The sequence below is a fragment of the Malaya genurostris genome, chromosome 3 (assembly GCF_030247185.1).
Source record: "Malaya genurostris strain Urasoe2022 chromosome 3, Malgen_1.1, whole genome shotgun sequence".
Lineage (NCBI taxonomy): Eukaryota > Metazoa > Arthropoda > Insecta > Diptera > Culicidae > Malaya > Malaya genurostris.
Window position 1 is genome coordinate 132,805,834 of NC_080572.1, and position 14,664 is coordinate 132,820,497.

The 14,664-nt window shown below is 36.0% G+C and overlaps 1 protein-coding gene across 5 annotated transcripts in view; it reads right to left on the reverse strand.

Moving 5' to 3' along the window:
- LOC131436301 (WD repeat and FYVE domain-containing protein 3) overlaps positions 1-14,664 on the reverse strand; it is a 1,204,110-nt gene that overhangs the window by 722,735 nt on the left and 466,711 nt on the right. For all 5 annotated transcript variants that reach the window (XM_058604951.1, XM_058604953.1, XM_058604954.1 and 2 more), the window contains exon 15: positions 989-1,123. In XM_058604951.1, coding sequence (XP_058460934.1) covers positions 989-1,123 — 135 coding nt within the window. The remainder of the gene's footprint in view (positions 1-988; positions 1,124-14,664) is intronic.

The window sequence follows — 14,664 nt, forward strand, 5'->3', positions numbered from 1 at the left end:
CTACTATAAAAATGATAACGGGAAACCTTGATAATGAAGATTTACTCAAAACTGAAAATCAATTGGAATAATATCGAAAACGTTCTTACAACCTCCAGAACTAAAATTTGCAACGCAACTGTTGGAATCACAAGGCATAATAAATGAAAGCTACAATCAAACTTATAAGTTTTTGGAACCTGTAGCTTTTCATAACGAATCAGACATAATAGTCCTCATAAAAATTTCTCAGCTCAGACGAGGAGAATATGTACAACTTTAGATAGAAACTATTCCCATAAACGGCAAAATCATTTCTATATACACTACCAATGCTATTGTTGGCAACAACGAATCGTATCTGGTGAAACATCCATGCATTAACATTGAGAAAAACAGTATTTGTGACATACAAAATCTTTTTAACATCTCCAACGACAAATGTCTTCATCCAATATTACGAGGATATCCAGGTACTTGTATTTTTAGAAAGCCAACCACGATCTCGGAGTTCGAAGGAGTCGAAAAACTTGGAGTACTGATAAAAAAACTACATTGAACCAACACTTATGCAGAACAGTTGTAGTTTTGAATCAAGAAATCTGACAGGAACATATCTTGTATCATTCGAAAATAGTTCCATAAAACTCAATGGGACGTAGTTCAACAGCAAGATTTACAAAGGAAAAAATAAACCCGCTATTCTTCCACTCCATCTGGTGAACGTAAATGAATCAGAATTAATATCTGAGGCCATCACCAATTTGGATCTGTTACACATACGTAACCGTCAAAAGCTAGAGCATCTAGAAATCATAACAAAAATCATCATATCACCAATTATAGAACCACTGACATTGCAGCAGACACCCGGCCATCGTGGTGCATCACCCAAGAACCATTACTAATTTCTTCAGCCGAAACAACCACGCAGCATCGACGACTTCGACAGGTTCGGACAGGATAACAGGTGATAAAATAGTTTATATATACATATGATCATAAATACCTGCATATCCCGCATTATGTGAATATTTGTCCGCTTTTCACTTGATTCTGACGCAAGTTCTAGTAAATGTTCCAATAATGATTTCAGTAGATCACTCGGTGCACCCAACCATATATCGAAATCACACAGTAGATCCTAATAAATAAAAAAATGAATATGTATAAATACTTTAAACAATGTATGTGTAGCGAAAATTGGGGACTGATCCCGATAATCATTAGTAAATTATTTTTGATTACTATGGCGACTCAAGTTGTTAAAGCAAAAAAACTATTGGCAAAGTTTTAATGCGGAAGGTTTGTTTATTCAGTATTGAAAATTTCGTTAGAATTCATGCACACAGTCAAAAGTTGTTTACAATGGAAGGCGAAAGACGAGATAACCTTCTGCACAACATGGTCTGGAAGAAATATTGCACAGGTTCTCAAATTTCCGAAATCGAAAGTAAACACAGTGCTAAAACGTTGCTGAGAGACATCGAAACCGAAGAAATGGAACATATGATCGCAAACTACGAGTGACGGTTGTCTGATGGAAACAAAATATTCTAAGTGAAACGAAGGATGACAATATCGTTGTTATTTTTTGTGAAAATAGCTACATGTTTTCAATGTCTCTAAAAAGAACCGAGTAATAAAGTTACTTCGATACTCCACAACGTTGACATCATTTCCCTCGAATGTACAAAGCAGTAACAGCAGAATATTCCTCCTCTATTACAAAATGGTATCTGAAATTGAATATTCTGGACATGAATCAACCGAAATGAGGTGCTTAAGATGCACACGTTTCACTTCCGTCTCCGCCAATTACGCAGACTAGAATGAACGAAATATTTTAAGTATAAACCTTTACTAAAGTTTTACCTTTTTTATTAAAATAGTGGTGTGATAATGCCCTTCTCTTCTTTCATAACAGTCTGATGAAAATATATTTCATACTTTTATTAAATAATTTCGGATACTAATTTTGACACCAATTGATTCAAATTGATTAGAATAGTTCAAATCATTTTTCCAAACTAGTGCTTGATATTTGCGTTGCCTATTTGTATGAGCACAGTGATGTTAATCTACAAACACCTTCTTAATCCACCTAGTGGTGTGATAATGCCTTTCTCTTTCTTCAAAGCAGTCTCATGAATTTTTTATCATTTTGATGTGGAACACACTTTTATTCCATATAGTGGTGCAAATAAGAAACTCAAAAAAACTACACGTAGAAATGTGGTCAGGTTTTAAACACTTACAGCTCAGTCTATTTTGTATCAATTATTAATATTATTTCATCATTCGAAAGGGAATATTTCTTCGTTTCGATTTGAATGTATCAACCCACGTATTTTCATTTATATATGATTGAAATTTTCATTAGTAGCGAGCAGTGTCCTATTTTGTCTGCTAAAAATCTCCGGCATACTGGATTTCCCTACCATAGACGACGGTTTTGAAGGAGTAAGCGATGAATCAAAGACAGAGCATCGCTCTAATTGGTCAATCGATGCAAAAGCGAAGCTGTTGGAAGCACGCGAATCTATAAATAGAAGCGAAATTAAAGCTAGCGTTTCAGTCCTACACGTAGCATGCTAGAGGTAGGTTGCTGCTAGACAGCAAGACAAAAACGTGCCATAAAACGATTTGAAGCTTTAAGGGCTGAGGCCAGTTGTTAGCGTAAAACCGTGTGGCTCGCTGTGCGTAATACATTTCTCTCCATGCTCTCTCGTAAAGGGGCTACCACGTTTGGCATAAAGCTGTTTGGCAGAATACCGTTTTGCATAACGACATTTGGCATAATGGTTATTTGGCATAATGGTCATTTGGCATAACAGTCATTTGGCATAACAGATGAACATGCTGCCTAATAGAAATTGTTCTAATTTACTGCAATTTTGCAAGGTCTAATGCGGCTACGCCTCATCGTTTTTAATGACCTGCTGTCCGACCTCGCTGTCGCTCGTTCGGACTTAACTAAGGGATAGCTCCTAGCTTTGGGTAATCCGGGCAAACGCCCGCAACTAGACAGAGGTGATTTCTGCGGGGGCGCTGCCCCCCGCAGTGGCCGGCGCTTCCGACGGCGGGTCGCCGGCGCACTCGCGGCCTTCGGCCGTCTCGACCTGAATCATCTATGACGAACAGAATACTGTGCTAGCACTTGTATAAAATGATAGTGTGCTATTTACTACAGAATTTTAAATATAAAAACATATGTAATAATGCTATTTCACCTAATATTATCGAACTATTTGAACCGAATATAAAATTCACATATTTCGTTCGAGTTTTCTTTGCACAACATAACTCGATCGAAACGCAAACGAAAATTTACAAATCCAATTATTATTATGACAAATGGCATAATTAGCACTTGTATAAAATGATAGTGTGCTATTTACTACAGAATTTTAAATATAAAAAAATATGTAATAATGCTATTTCACCTAATATTATCGAACTATTTGGACCGAATATAAAATTCACATATTTCGTTCGAGTTTTCTTTGCACAACATAACTCGATCGAAACGCAAACAAAAATTTACAAATCCAATTATTATTATGACAAATGACCATTATGCCAAATAACCGTTATGCCAAATAACCATTATGCCAAATAGCGTTATGCCAAACGGTATTATGCCAAATGACCTTATGCCAAACGGGCCGCCCCCCTCGTAAATGTGTAAAAAGTTTTGATATTTTCGGTTACAAGTTTGACTACATCACATAAAATCCAATAAAGCTACCGCTTGTTTGGCAGCTTTGCTGAGCCGATATTATTTCTCTCTCATGTTTCGTTACGTTACCAGGATACAAGAGCAGAAAAAAATAGTGCCGCAATAGAAATGGACTTACCATTACAAAAATCACATTCACTTATTTTTTATCGCGACAACATATATGTTTTTATGCACTAATCGCATCTAAACTAAATTATCTAGACATTGTCAGGATAGATTTTTGATCCATGCTTTTGAAGGCGAGATATTCAATGAACAAGTTGAATTTTGCCGTTTTCAGCTATGCATTTCTTCCTTCAGAAAAAAAGACTTTCCCGACCACTACAGTCAATGAGTCATTCTGAAATTTTCACAGAATAATCTAAACTAATTTTGTAAGAGAATGTCAGTTGGTTTTTTTGATATTCGTCACCGTTTCTGAAGAAAATCAAATTTGAAGCGTGAAAATAGCCCATTAAAACGCCCTAAAACACACTGGCCTCAGCCCTTAATTGGTATGCTCTGATCTTGTGTCATGCAAGCTCGGAATTCCATGTTATGTCGTTTCCCCATGAGAAATTGACAACTACCCCAGGATAAATTTTGAATGCTTAAGATTAATTTCTAATTTATATTAGATGACCTCGATTGATAATGAGAAATAATTTATCGCTTCAACCGAAATCGCAGAATTGTAGAGAAACTTAACGCTAAAAAAACTGCTTGCATAAAAAATTATCGAAACCGCAAGTATGTACAAAAATATAATTGCATGCATTTGGGGTAATGGTGTAATTTCGTCGGTTATAAAACAAATGATTTCGGTGTTGGTTCGGATTGATTCAACTTTTTGATTGTAGATCATTAGAAATTTTGGTTGCCTTGTTCCACATCAATGGCTCGAACAACCCCATGTTGCTGATCCTTGTAGTTTTATGGAATAATTACTGACACTAATTTTGGATCATTTTTGACACCAATTAATTCAGATTGATTCGAGTAGTTCACAAAAACATGCTTCAGTGTTTATGTCACACAGTCGGCATCTTTTTTCCAACCTAGTGCTTGACATTTGCGTTGCCTATTTTTATGAGAAGAGTGATGCTAATCTATAAAACCCTTCTTAATCCACCTAGTGATGTGATACTACCTTTCTCTTTCTTCGAAGCAGTCTCATGATTTTTTTATCATTTTATGAAATAATTTCTGACACCAATTTTGGATCATTTTTTACACCAATTAATTCAGATTGATTCAAGTTGTTCACAAAAGCATGCTTCAGTATTTATGTCACACAGTCGGCATCATTTTTCCAACCTAGTGCTTGACATTTGCGTTGCCTATATTTATGAGAAGAGTGATGCAAATCTAAAAACCTGTTTTAATCCACCTAGTGGTGTAATGATGCCTTTCTCATGTATAATATTGTGGTATTCTATTCAAAATTTTTCTCTTCGATTTCTGAAGGAAACCAAGGGATTGCTTGTGCATTAACTAGTTAAACATACAGAATAAAACAGTGCTTTGCTCGCGTAGGAAGAAGAAAACGAAGTGGGTTCACTATAACTTACATGGGACTTACGGATTGAGCGCGTTCAGAAACGATTTGTTCGCCTTGCTCTAAGAAGCATTATCTGGCAGAACCCACTTCAGCTTCCACCATACCACGATCGCTGTCGACTGATCGGATTCGACTCATTGGAATAACGCAGGAAATTTGGAATAACGCAGCTACTTTCGTGGCAAAACTAATCAACGGGGATATCGACTCACCGAAGATTTTGTCTCAACTCGATTTTCGTGCTTCACAACGATCACTGTGCTCTACCAGTTTACTTCAGCCGAGGTTTCATCGAACGACGTTCGGGTATTTCGAACCGATAACATCATGCTTGAGGACATTTGGCGCTGTTGAACATTTTTTTGAATTTGATGAACTATCACACAAATTCGCGCGGAAAGTACAGAGATCTACAATTTTATGACTTGACTAATATATATTCATTAAGACCATTTTATTGTCAGATGAATAAATTTAAAAATAAATAATATATAAATAAAAAAATAAATAAATAAATAAATAAATAAATAAATAAATAAATAAATAAATAAATAAAAAAATAAATAAATAAATAAATAAATAAATAAATAAATAAATAAATAAATAAATAAATAAATAAATAAATAAATAAATAAATAAATAAATAAATAAATAAATAAATAAATAAATAAATAAATAAATAAATAAATAAATAAATAAATAAAACAATAAATAAATAAATAATAAATATGCACTTCCGGCACCATGGCGTACAAACTCTACTAGTTTTTATTCAAATTTTGAAGATTTTATACAATTTTGCCATCGCACTCTACATGATGATTTAAATGTTTGTTGTATCCGAAAATATGCAGTAATTTTTGATAGGAGCATAAGACCTTTCGTTTGACCCTAAGATTGGGAATAACCGTGAGACCTTTCATTTGAATCCAAGTTTGTGGAAATCGGTCAAACCATCGATGAAAAGTGAGTGAGATCAATTTTGGTATATATGACCACTATTTTCGGTGCTTCCGTAACCGGATACCGTGAACCAGGATAGCCGGAATCGGTTTGTTTAGTTGCCTACTAATAATGACTATCGATTTGTGTAGTTACTTTTTACGATTTTTGTTTCGCCGGTTTAAGTGACGGTGTACAATATTGAACACACTTTACCCTATAACGTCGGTCGGTCCAGTTTTTTAGTACATTTTCGATTATATGCAGCTTTATTTCAGCTATGGCTGCACGAATGTTGTCCTTCAAGGCTTGAATTGTCTTTGGCTTGTCCAAAAAGCACTTATCTTTGACAAGCTCCATAAAGATAATAGTCTAACGGCGTCAAATCACAGCTCCGAGGCGGCCAAACGACATCCGAATTTCGACTGATAATTCGATCTTCGAAGACTGTGCGCAGAAGATCGATCGTAGCGTTGGCTGTGTGGCACGGAGCGCCGTCTTGTTGGAACAAAATGGTGTCCAAGTCTACCTCTTCAAGTAACGGGAAGAACCAATCGCTAATCATGGCGCGGTAGCGCTCGCCATTGACCGTAGTGGTGGCTCCTGCCTCATTTTCGATGCACCGCATCAAACCGTCGCTCTCTGAGGATGCATCGGCTTCTCCATGACAACGTGCGGGTTTTTCGTCCCCCAGATGCGACAATTTTGCTTATTAACATACCCGCCGAGATGAAAATGTGTCCCATCCGAGAAGATGATTTTTTTGGCAAAAATCGGCGTCTTCTTCAAGTTGATTTTCAAAGTAAAACTGCACTATTTTCACGCGTTCCTCAAGTGTATACACAACAATTTTCGTTCAGCGGAAGAATAAAACAAAGTTTTTGCCAAATCAGAAGTGACATTAAGGTTACCAATGTCGAAATAACTGCTAGTTCATAAAAAAATGTTAAGCCACAAATGTTTTTGTCCCACTAAATTGTGGATCCGGACCACTGTGCAATGCAATATAATTCGGAAATTTTAAAATTTCCGACCTTCTTCCTGAATTTTGAGATTCTACGGCAAACCTAAAACAAAATCAGAGTTTTAGTAGTTATCAATTGCGTTTGGGTTGTGCATAAAAATTGTTTAGATCCTTTGTCCAATACAAAAATATAATTATTTTTTGAGTTTAGGTATATTTACCGAAATTTTTAAGATCGTCAATGAAATCCAAGTTTCAGTTATTTTGTAAATTTTGTTCATAATAAATTTCCAACTAAAATAATGAAAAAATATATGTCATTAAATTTAAAAGTTTTGATTTGATTTTGTTTGGCAAAATCTTCCCAATAATATATATTCTCTGTATTTGTACCAAATTTCTTGAGATTCTTTGAACGGATATATAATTTTGTTCATCAATACATTGTTTCTGGTAACAATTCCAATATTTTGGAACTGAAAAATGTACATGTCGTCGCTTTAATTTTTGAGTTATATACGAATATGTGAAAAAAATGAAAAATACGAATGATGTATAAAAATATATAGGTCATCGCTCTGAATTTCGAGATATTTATGAACATTGTAAAAAGTCTCACCTTTTCTGAGGTCATCTATCTAAAGTTTTCATTATAACTTTGGATCTTACTATTTCGGTATGTAGTACCTTTCCAATGGTGAATAAATTTCGAAAATCGGTTAACTAACAACAAAGTTATGACTCGGTAAAGTTGAGGTTCTCAATATCCGATTCAATGCCGTATGAATGCAGATAGGGCATATTTCGAGCTTGAAAAAAAAAGTTGGAACGGGGAAAATAAGATTTTCATTAGTGTTTCCTAAACGATCGTCAATAATGATATACTTAAAATAATCTACAAACTTCAGAAAATTCGAGGGTGTATAATTTATCGAAATTGGTCAAGTGATAACTGAGCTATGATAGCTCAAAATTACCGTTCCAACATATTTTCCGGCTTGGTGTTCTGCGTAACTTTTTACGTTGGTATTGGGAGTGTTAAAGCAGTTGATGAATTGTTCGCAATGAATAATTTTTTCATCATTTTTTAAACATTTGGTTGAAGGTTTAGTTTGATAGAAGGTTTAGTTAGTGTTAAAACAAATCGAGCCCTAATATCATGCTGAAAGATATTGAACAGAATCTCTAGTACTGAAAAATAATTGCTTTGACAAATGTGTATAAATTTTCTGTCAAACGTCACTCTATCGTGCTGCGTTCAAACCCCTATTAGGATATAGCGAAGTTGCTTACACAAAAATATCTCCGTTAACAGAGAAATGAAAATTTAAGCTTTCTTTATCTTTTTAAAATAAATTGTCATTTTAGACTAGCTTGATTAAAATTGATATAGCATGAGATTTCTGAGATCTAGACCACTTTTTTGCGTACACACTAACGGACTTATATACGTTTGCTCATTTCATTGGACTGAGTCGATTGGTATATAAGGAAAATTGCTTTTTGGGTAATCAAATTTCGCATAATAAAGTTTCGCAGATGGAAATTTATCACATGATTTGAAGGATTTTGTAAAAAGAGTTCAAAAATGCTACTGTATTTATCAAACCTGTTTTAATCCACCTAGTGGTGTAATTATGCCTTTCTCATGTACATATAATATTGTGGTATTCCATTCAAAATTTTTCTCTTCGATTTTTGAAAGAAACCAAGAGATTTTTGTGCATAAAATACAGAATAAAACAGTACCGAGAACCGGTATTATCAATGTCGTGACATGACTAACATGACACACAAACTCTACTAGTACGCAGTCTAAATTACGATTTAAATGTTTGTTGCATCCGAAAATATTTCAAGTGACGGTGTACAATTGAAAACACTTTACCCTATAACTCCGAAACCGGAAGTCGGATCCGGATGAAATTCAGGAATTCCGTATGTGACCACGAGACCTTTCATTTGAATCTAAGTTTGTGGAAATCGGTCAAACCATCACTGAGAAAAGTAAGTGAGATTCATATTGGTATATATGACCACTATCTCCGGTACTTCCGGAACCGGATACCGGGAACCAGGATAGTCGGAATCGGTTTGTTTAGTTGCCTACTGATAAAGACTATCGATTTGTTTAGTTTTGAGACCAGTTTAGGAATTTTTTTACGTTTTTTGTTTCGCCGGTTTAAGTGACGGTGTACAATATTGGACACACTTTACCCTATAACTCCGGAACCGGAAGTCGGATTCGGATGAAATTCAGGAATTCCGTATGGGACCACGAAACCTTTCATTTGAATCTAAGTTTGTCAAAATCGGTTCAGCCATCTTCGAGAATACCTAGTGAGATTATTTGACACATACACACACATACATACATACATACACACACACACACACAGACTCGATGAACTGAGTCTCAGCTCGATGAACTGAGTCGAATGGTATATGACACTTGGCCCTCCGGGTTAATTTTCACTAGTCGGTTTTTCAAGTGATTGCATAACCTTTCTATATGAGAAAGGCAAAACCCTTCTTAATATACCTAGTGGTGTGATAATGCCCTTCTCTTCTTTCATAACAGTCTCATGAAAATATATGTCATACTTTTATTAAATAATTTCGGATACTAATTTTGACACCAATTGATTTAAATTGATTCGAGTGGTTCACAAAAGCATGCTTCAGTGTTTATGTCACAGAGTCAGCGTCATTTTTGCTAACTAGTGCTTGACATTTGCGTTGCCTATTTGTATGAGAACAGTGATACTAATCTAAAAAAAGCCTTCTTAGTCCACTTAGTGGAATTTTCATGTATCTTGAAAAATCACCATAGGGGGGAGTAAATGAAATTTTCGAAATCGAAAAAAAAATTTGATGCCGAAAGGCTTAGAATTGCATGAAACGTCGAGATTTAGTATCATCTCGAAAAATTTTTTTTTTTTGAAAAAGTCGACTTTTTGGGACTTGGAAAATATGTCAAAATTATTATAAGTCCCAGAAAGTCGATTTTTCCAAAAAAAAAAAAAATTTTTGAGATGATACTAAATCTCGACGTTTCATGCAATTCTCAGACGTTTGGCATCAAAAAAAATTTCCGATTTCTGATATTTCATATATAAAAAGGCAAAAATAGGTATAGAATTCACTCAAACTTTTGAAAAATTTTCCGAGTGTCATATAGCAAACGATTCAGCTCGACGAACTGAGCAAATTTCCGTGGGTGTGTTGGAAAACATCCTGCTTTTTTCGTGGATACGACTTACTTTACTATGGGGCGCCTTTTCAAAATTAGTCATATGGAAGAATAGGCAGAACTCAATCGTGAATATCTCGACTTGTATTCAGGGCAGACACATAATTCTTTCACTATTACATCAAAAATATGAGCAGGAATGTAGAATAATATTTCGAACAGTGTGGAATAACCACAAACAACTCAAAAATTAAGTTTTCTCAAAATTTGAAAACAACGCGGAAAACTCTTTACTTTCGTTGGGATTTTTCGCGCAAGGACGACGATTTTGTAGTAGTCAGGTACATATCTTCAACTGAACGGGAAACCGTGGTAGAAATTCGATAATTTCTTCTTGTGCGTTGGATGGTTGCAGACGTCAGGGTTCAAGCAGCGGCATCGGAGAGCGCACCTTCTGCGTGGTTGAAAATAGAAACGCACAGGTCGTAATTCTCATTCGCCTTCCGGTCGTCAAGGCACGAAGACGCATTAAACCAGTTTCGCATCATTTGGCACTGCGAGCCGGTGTGTTGCGATTTATTCGCAAAGCTAGTTTCAATTCAAGCTAGAGCGATTGCATCAGACAGTTTGCATTGGAGAGAGAGAAAATTAAAAGTGAACAACATATAATATCAACCGTTCTAATGGCTCTAAATGTTATCTAAAGAACTATTAAGATTACTTCTTTGCAAATCGAACGTAAAAATCAATAGTTTAGTGAAAATCCAAATAATTTGATTTGCATCGTGCACTTTTCGCTGTGCGAAAATCGTTCGAGAAATATGTTCCGAACTGTGCTAAATATGGTAGAGAATTCCACAATTTGATCCTTCTAAAAGGCAGAAATGAATCCTGTACAGCATGGTGATAGTTGCTTTCAATGATATATGCAAATCCGAAATGAGATATACGACGTCAAAATTCTATAAGTGCCTATTTGTGTAGCCGTTGGAACCGCCCATTTGTGAAAAAGCTACAAAAGCTACAAAGCTCTAATGGCTCTAACTTTTTACTTCTTTGCAAATCGAAGGTAAGAATCATCAATTTCGTGACAATCCAAAAAAATTTGATTTGCTTCGTGCACTTTTCGTTGTGCGAAAATCATTCGAGTAAATTTTCCGAACTGTGATAAATATCGTAGAAAATTCCACAATTTGATCCTTCTAAAAGGCAGAAATTAATCCTGTACAGCATCGTGATAGTTTCTTTCAATGAAATATGTCAATTTGAAATGAGATAATCAAAATTCGTTTAAAATTCTAGTAGTGAAAAGGGAGAAAGTTTTACAATTCACACAATCGATTAACTATCAATTCGAATTCGAAAGTTTAAATAAACCGTGTCAGTTTTATTCGTTTTCACGAAGTCCAGTTATGTCTCTGACATAACTCTGACTCAGGCTTATACGGTTTGTAGATTTAGATAGTCGATAACTAAATAAACTTATTTCAGTTTTAGCGGTATTCAGTTTTGTCGTGAATACGACCTTTTTTACTATGGGGTGCCTTTTCAAAATTTACCCTCTGAGAGAGTGATATCTTGATCTTGAATATCTCCCGTTGTATCTAACGAATCAACATAATTTTTGCTACATGCCATCGGAAATATAATCACAATTTTATGATTAAATTTTCAGTTGTGTGACATAATCTCAAATAATTCAAAATTAAACTTTTCTTAAATATTTGGTATAAACGAGTATCAAAGAGGATAATTCATAAGGCGCGTTTGCCTTCTCGTATTTTTAAAGCTCATAGATCAGTGATCTGTGGATTTATATAATCTAACTACCAATAGAATCGAAATTTTTCAACTTAAACGTGTATAGCAACAGTATTGAAGTATTTAAATACTACACTATTGAAAAACCTGTCTCATTTGACCCATGTCAACACCAGCCAATCAGAACGCGTTCTGAGGAAGAGAACAAAACATCTGCTGCTGTACAAAAAATCGTTCGAGAAATATGTTCCGAACAGTACTTAATATCGTAGTGAGTTCCACAATTTGGTCTTTCTGAAAAGCAGGAATGAATCCCGTACAGCATCCTGATAATTTCTTTCAATGAAATGCAAATCCGAAATGAAATAATCGAAATTAAAATTCTATGTGCTGCTATTTTTATAGCCGTTAGGATCGCCCATTAGGTAAAAAGCTACAAACGAAGTGAAAAAGCTACAAACGTAAAAAGAAACCTCCTAACAAAAATTGGATTAGTTTGGATTCTATCGCCACTGCGAGCAGATGTATTTTGTGTCGTTTGCAAAGCTAGTTTCGCTTTGGACAAGAGCGATTGCGTCACAGCAGCCAGTTGTTTGCATTGGTGCAAAAACAACGAAAAGTGGACAACGATATAGAAGATGGCAATCCTAAAAAGGTTCATTCAGTAAAAACCATTCAAGCGAAGAGGTAGCGTTTCGATTGAACCGCTCGTGAGTTAAAGGCTGCAGGTAGTTAAAACTGCTGATGCTAATAGCCAAGGGAATATTCGGAGTGACGAGTCACAGTGGTGCCATAGCATAAAGGTGCGAAGACGAAGGGGTGCAAAGGCACAGAGCTACTAAAGCAACACTTGACACTTGGGTCGAACCGGACGGTTTGTTTTCAGATGCTCAGTTTGGCTTCCGTAGAAATAAACGGACGAATGATTGCCTTGCATTACTTTCGTCTGACATCCAAATTGCCTTCGCTCAAAAACAACAAATGGAATGTGTATTTTCAGACATTAAAGGAGCATTTGATTCAGTTTCCGTTGATGTTCTTTCAGACAAGCTCCATCAACATTGTTTGCACAACCTTTTGTCAGAGAAATGCATGTATTTTTCACATGGCGATTGGGCAACATTCAGAATTAGCTACATGGGTCTACCGCAAGGATCATGCCTCAGTCCGCTCCTTTATCATTTTTACGTGAATGACATTGACAGCTGTCTAGTAACCCCATGTACACTAAGACAATTGGTAGATGATGGCGGGGTTTCAGTTACTGAACCCAAAGCTATTGATCTGCAAAAACCATTGCAAGATACCTTAGAAAACTTGTCCGTTTGGGCTATTCATCTGAGTATCGAATTCTCTACGGAGAAAACATAGCTGGCCGTCTTTTCAAGAAAGCATGATCCCGCGCAGCTTCAGATTCATATGATGGGAAGAATGATCCAACAGGTTTAGACTTTCAAATACCTCGGGATGTGGTTTGAATCCAAATGCTCGTGGGGAGGACACGTTAGGTATCTGATAACAAAATGCCAACAAAGAGTAAACTTTCTTCAATTAATAACAGGATCTTGGTGGGGTGCTCATCCGAAAGATCTAATAACATTGTATCAGACAACGATACTTTCAGTGATGGAATATGGATGCGTTTGCTTTCGTTCTGCTGCAAACTCTCATATTATCAAACTTGAGCGAATTCAGTATCGTTGTTTGCGAATTTACAATGAGTCTTGAAGTTCCGGCGGGAGTTCTTCCATTGAAAGATCGTTTTTGGGAGCTTTCATCGCGACTCCTTATAAGATGTGAGGTACTGAATCCCCTGGTTATTAATAACTTATAAAGGCTAGTTGAGCTTCAATCTCAAACAAGACTCATGACAGTATATCTTAACTATATGTCTAAGGAAATCGACCCTTCAAGATATATGCCTATCCGTGACAGCATCCTAAATGTCCCCGACTCAACTTTATTTTTCGACTCATCCACAGCGCAAAGTGCGTGGAATCCCGGAATACCTACGCTCGATGGGAATCCCAAAAATATTTTCTAGTAAGTGGGATAAAGATGATGTGGGTCGGTGGATGCACTCAATTATTCCTAAACTAAATGCGAGTATGGACTTCATTCGTGTGATGTCCAGACTCGTGTCCAATCACTACACGTTAAATGCACATCTCCTTCGAATTGGACTTTCCGAGACCAATCATTGTGCTTGTGGCGAAGGATACCGCGATATTTATCATGTCGTTTGGACATGCGTGGAATATCGTGATGTCAGATCTCAACTAACACATGGATCAATAAGTCCCGAGACTAAAGCAGAGATGGCGCTCGTAGTAAATCAGTAACCACTTCTTTCTAGAGTACTAACCTTTGCTTGAAGAAGCCGTTACACCGGAAAATGTGAGTGAAGTGACAAAAATTATAATGAAAGATCGTAAAGTGAAGCTCCGTGAGATTGCTGAGATGACACAGATATCATATGGAAGTGTATTTACATGGAACATGGAACATGGAACATAGAACAAAAACAGCAACGAGTCGAT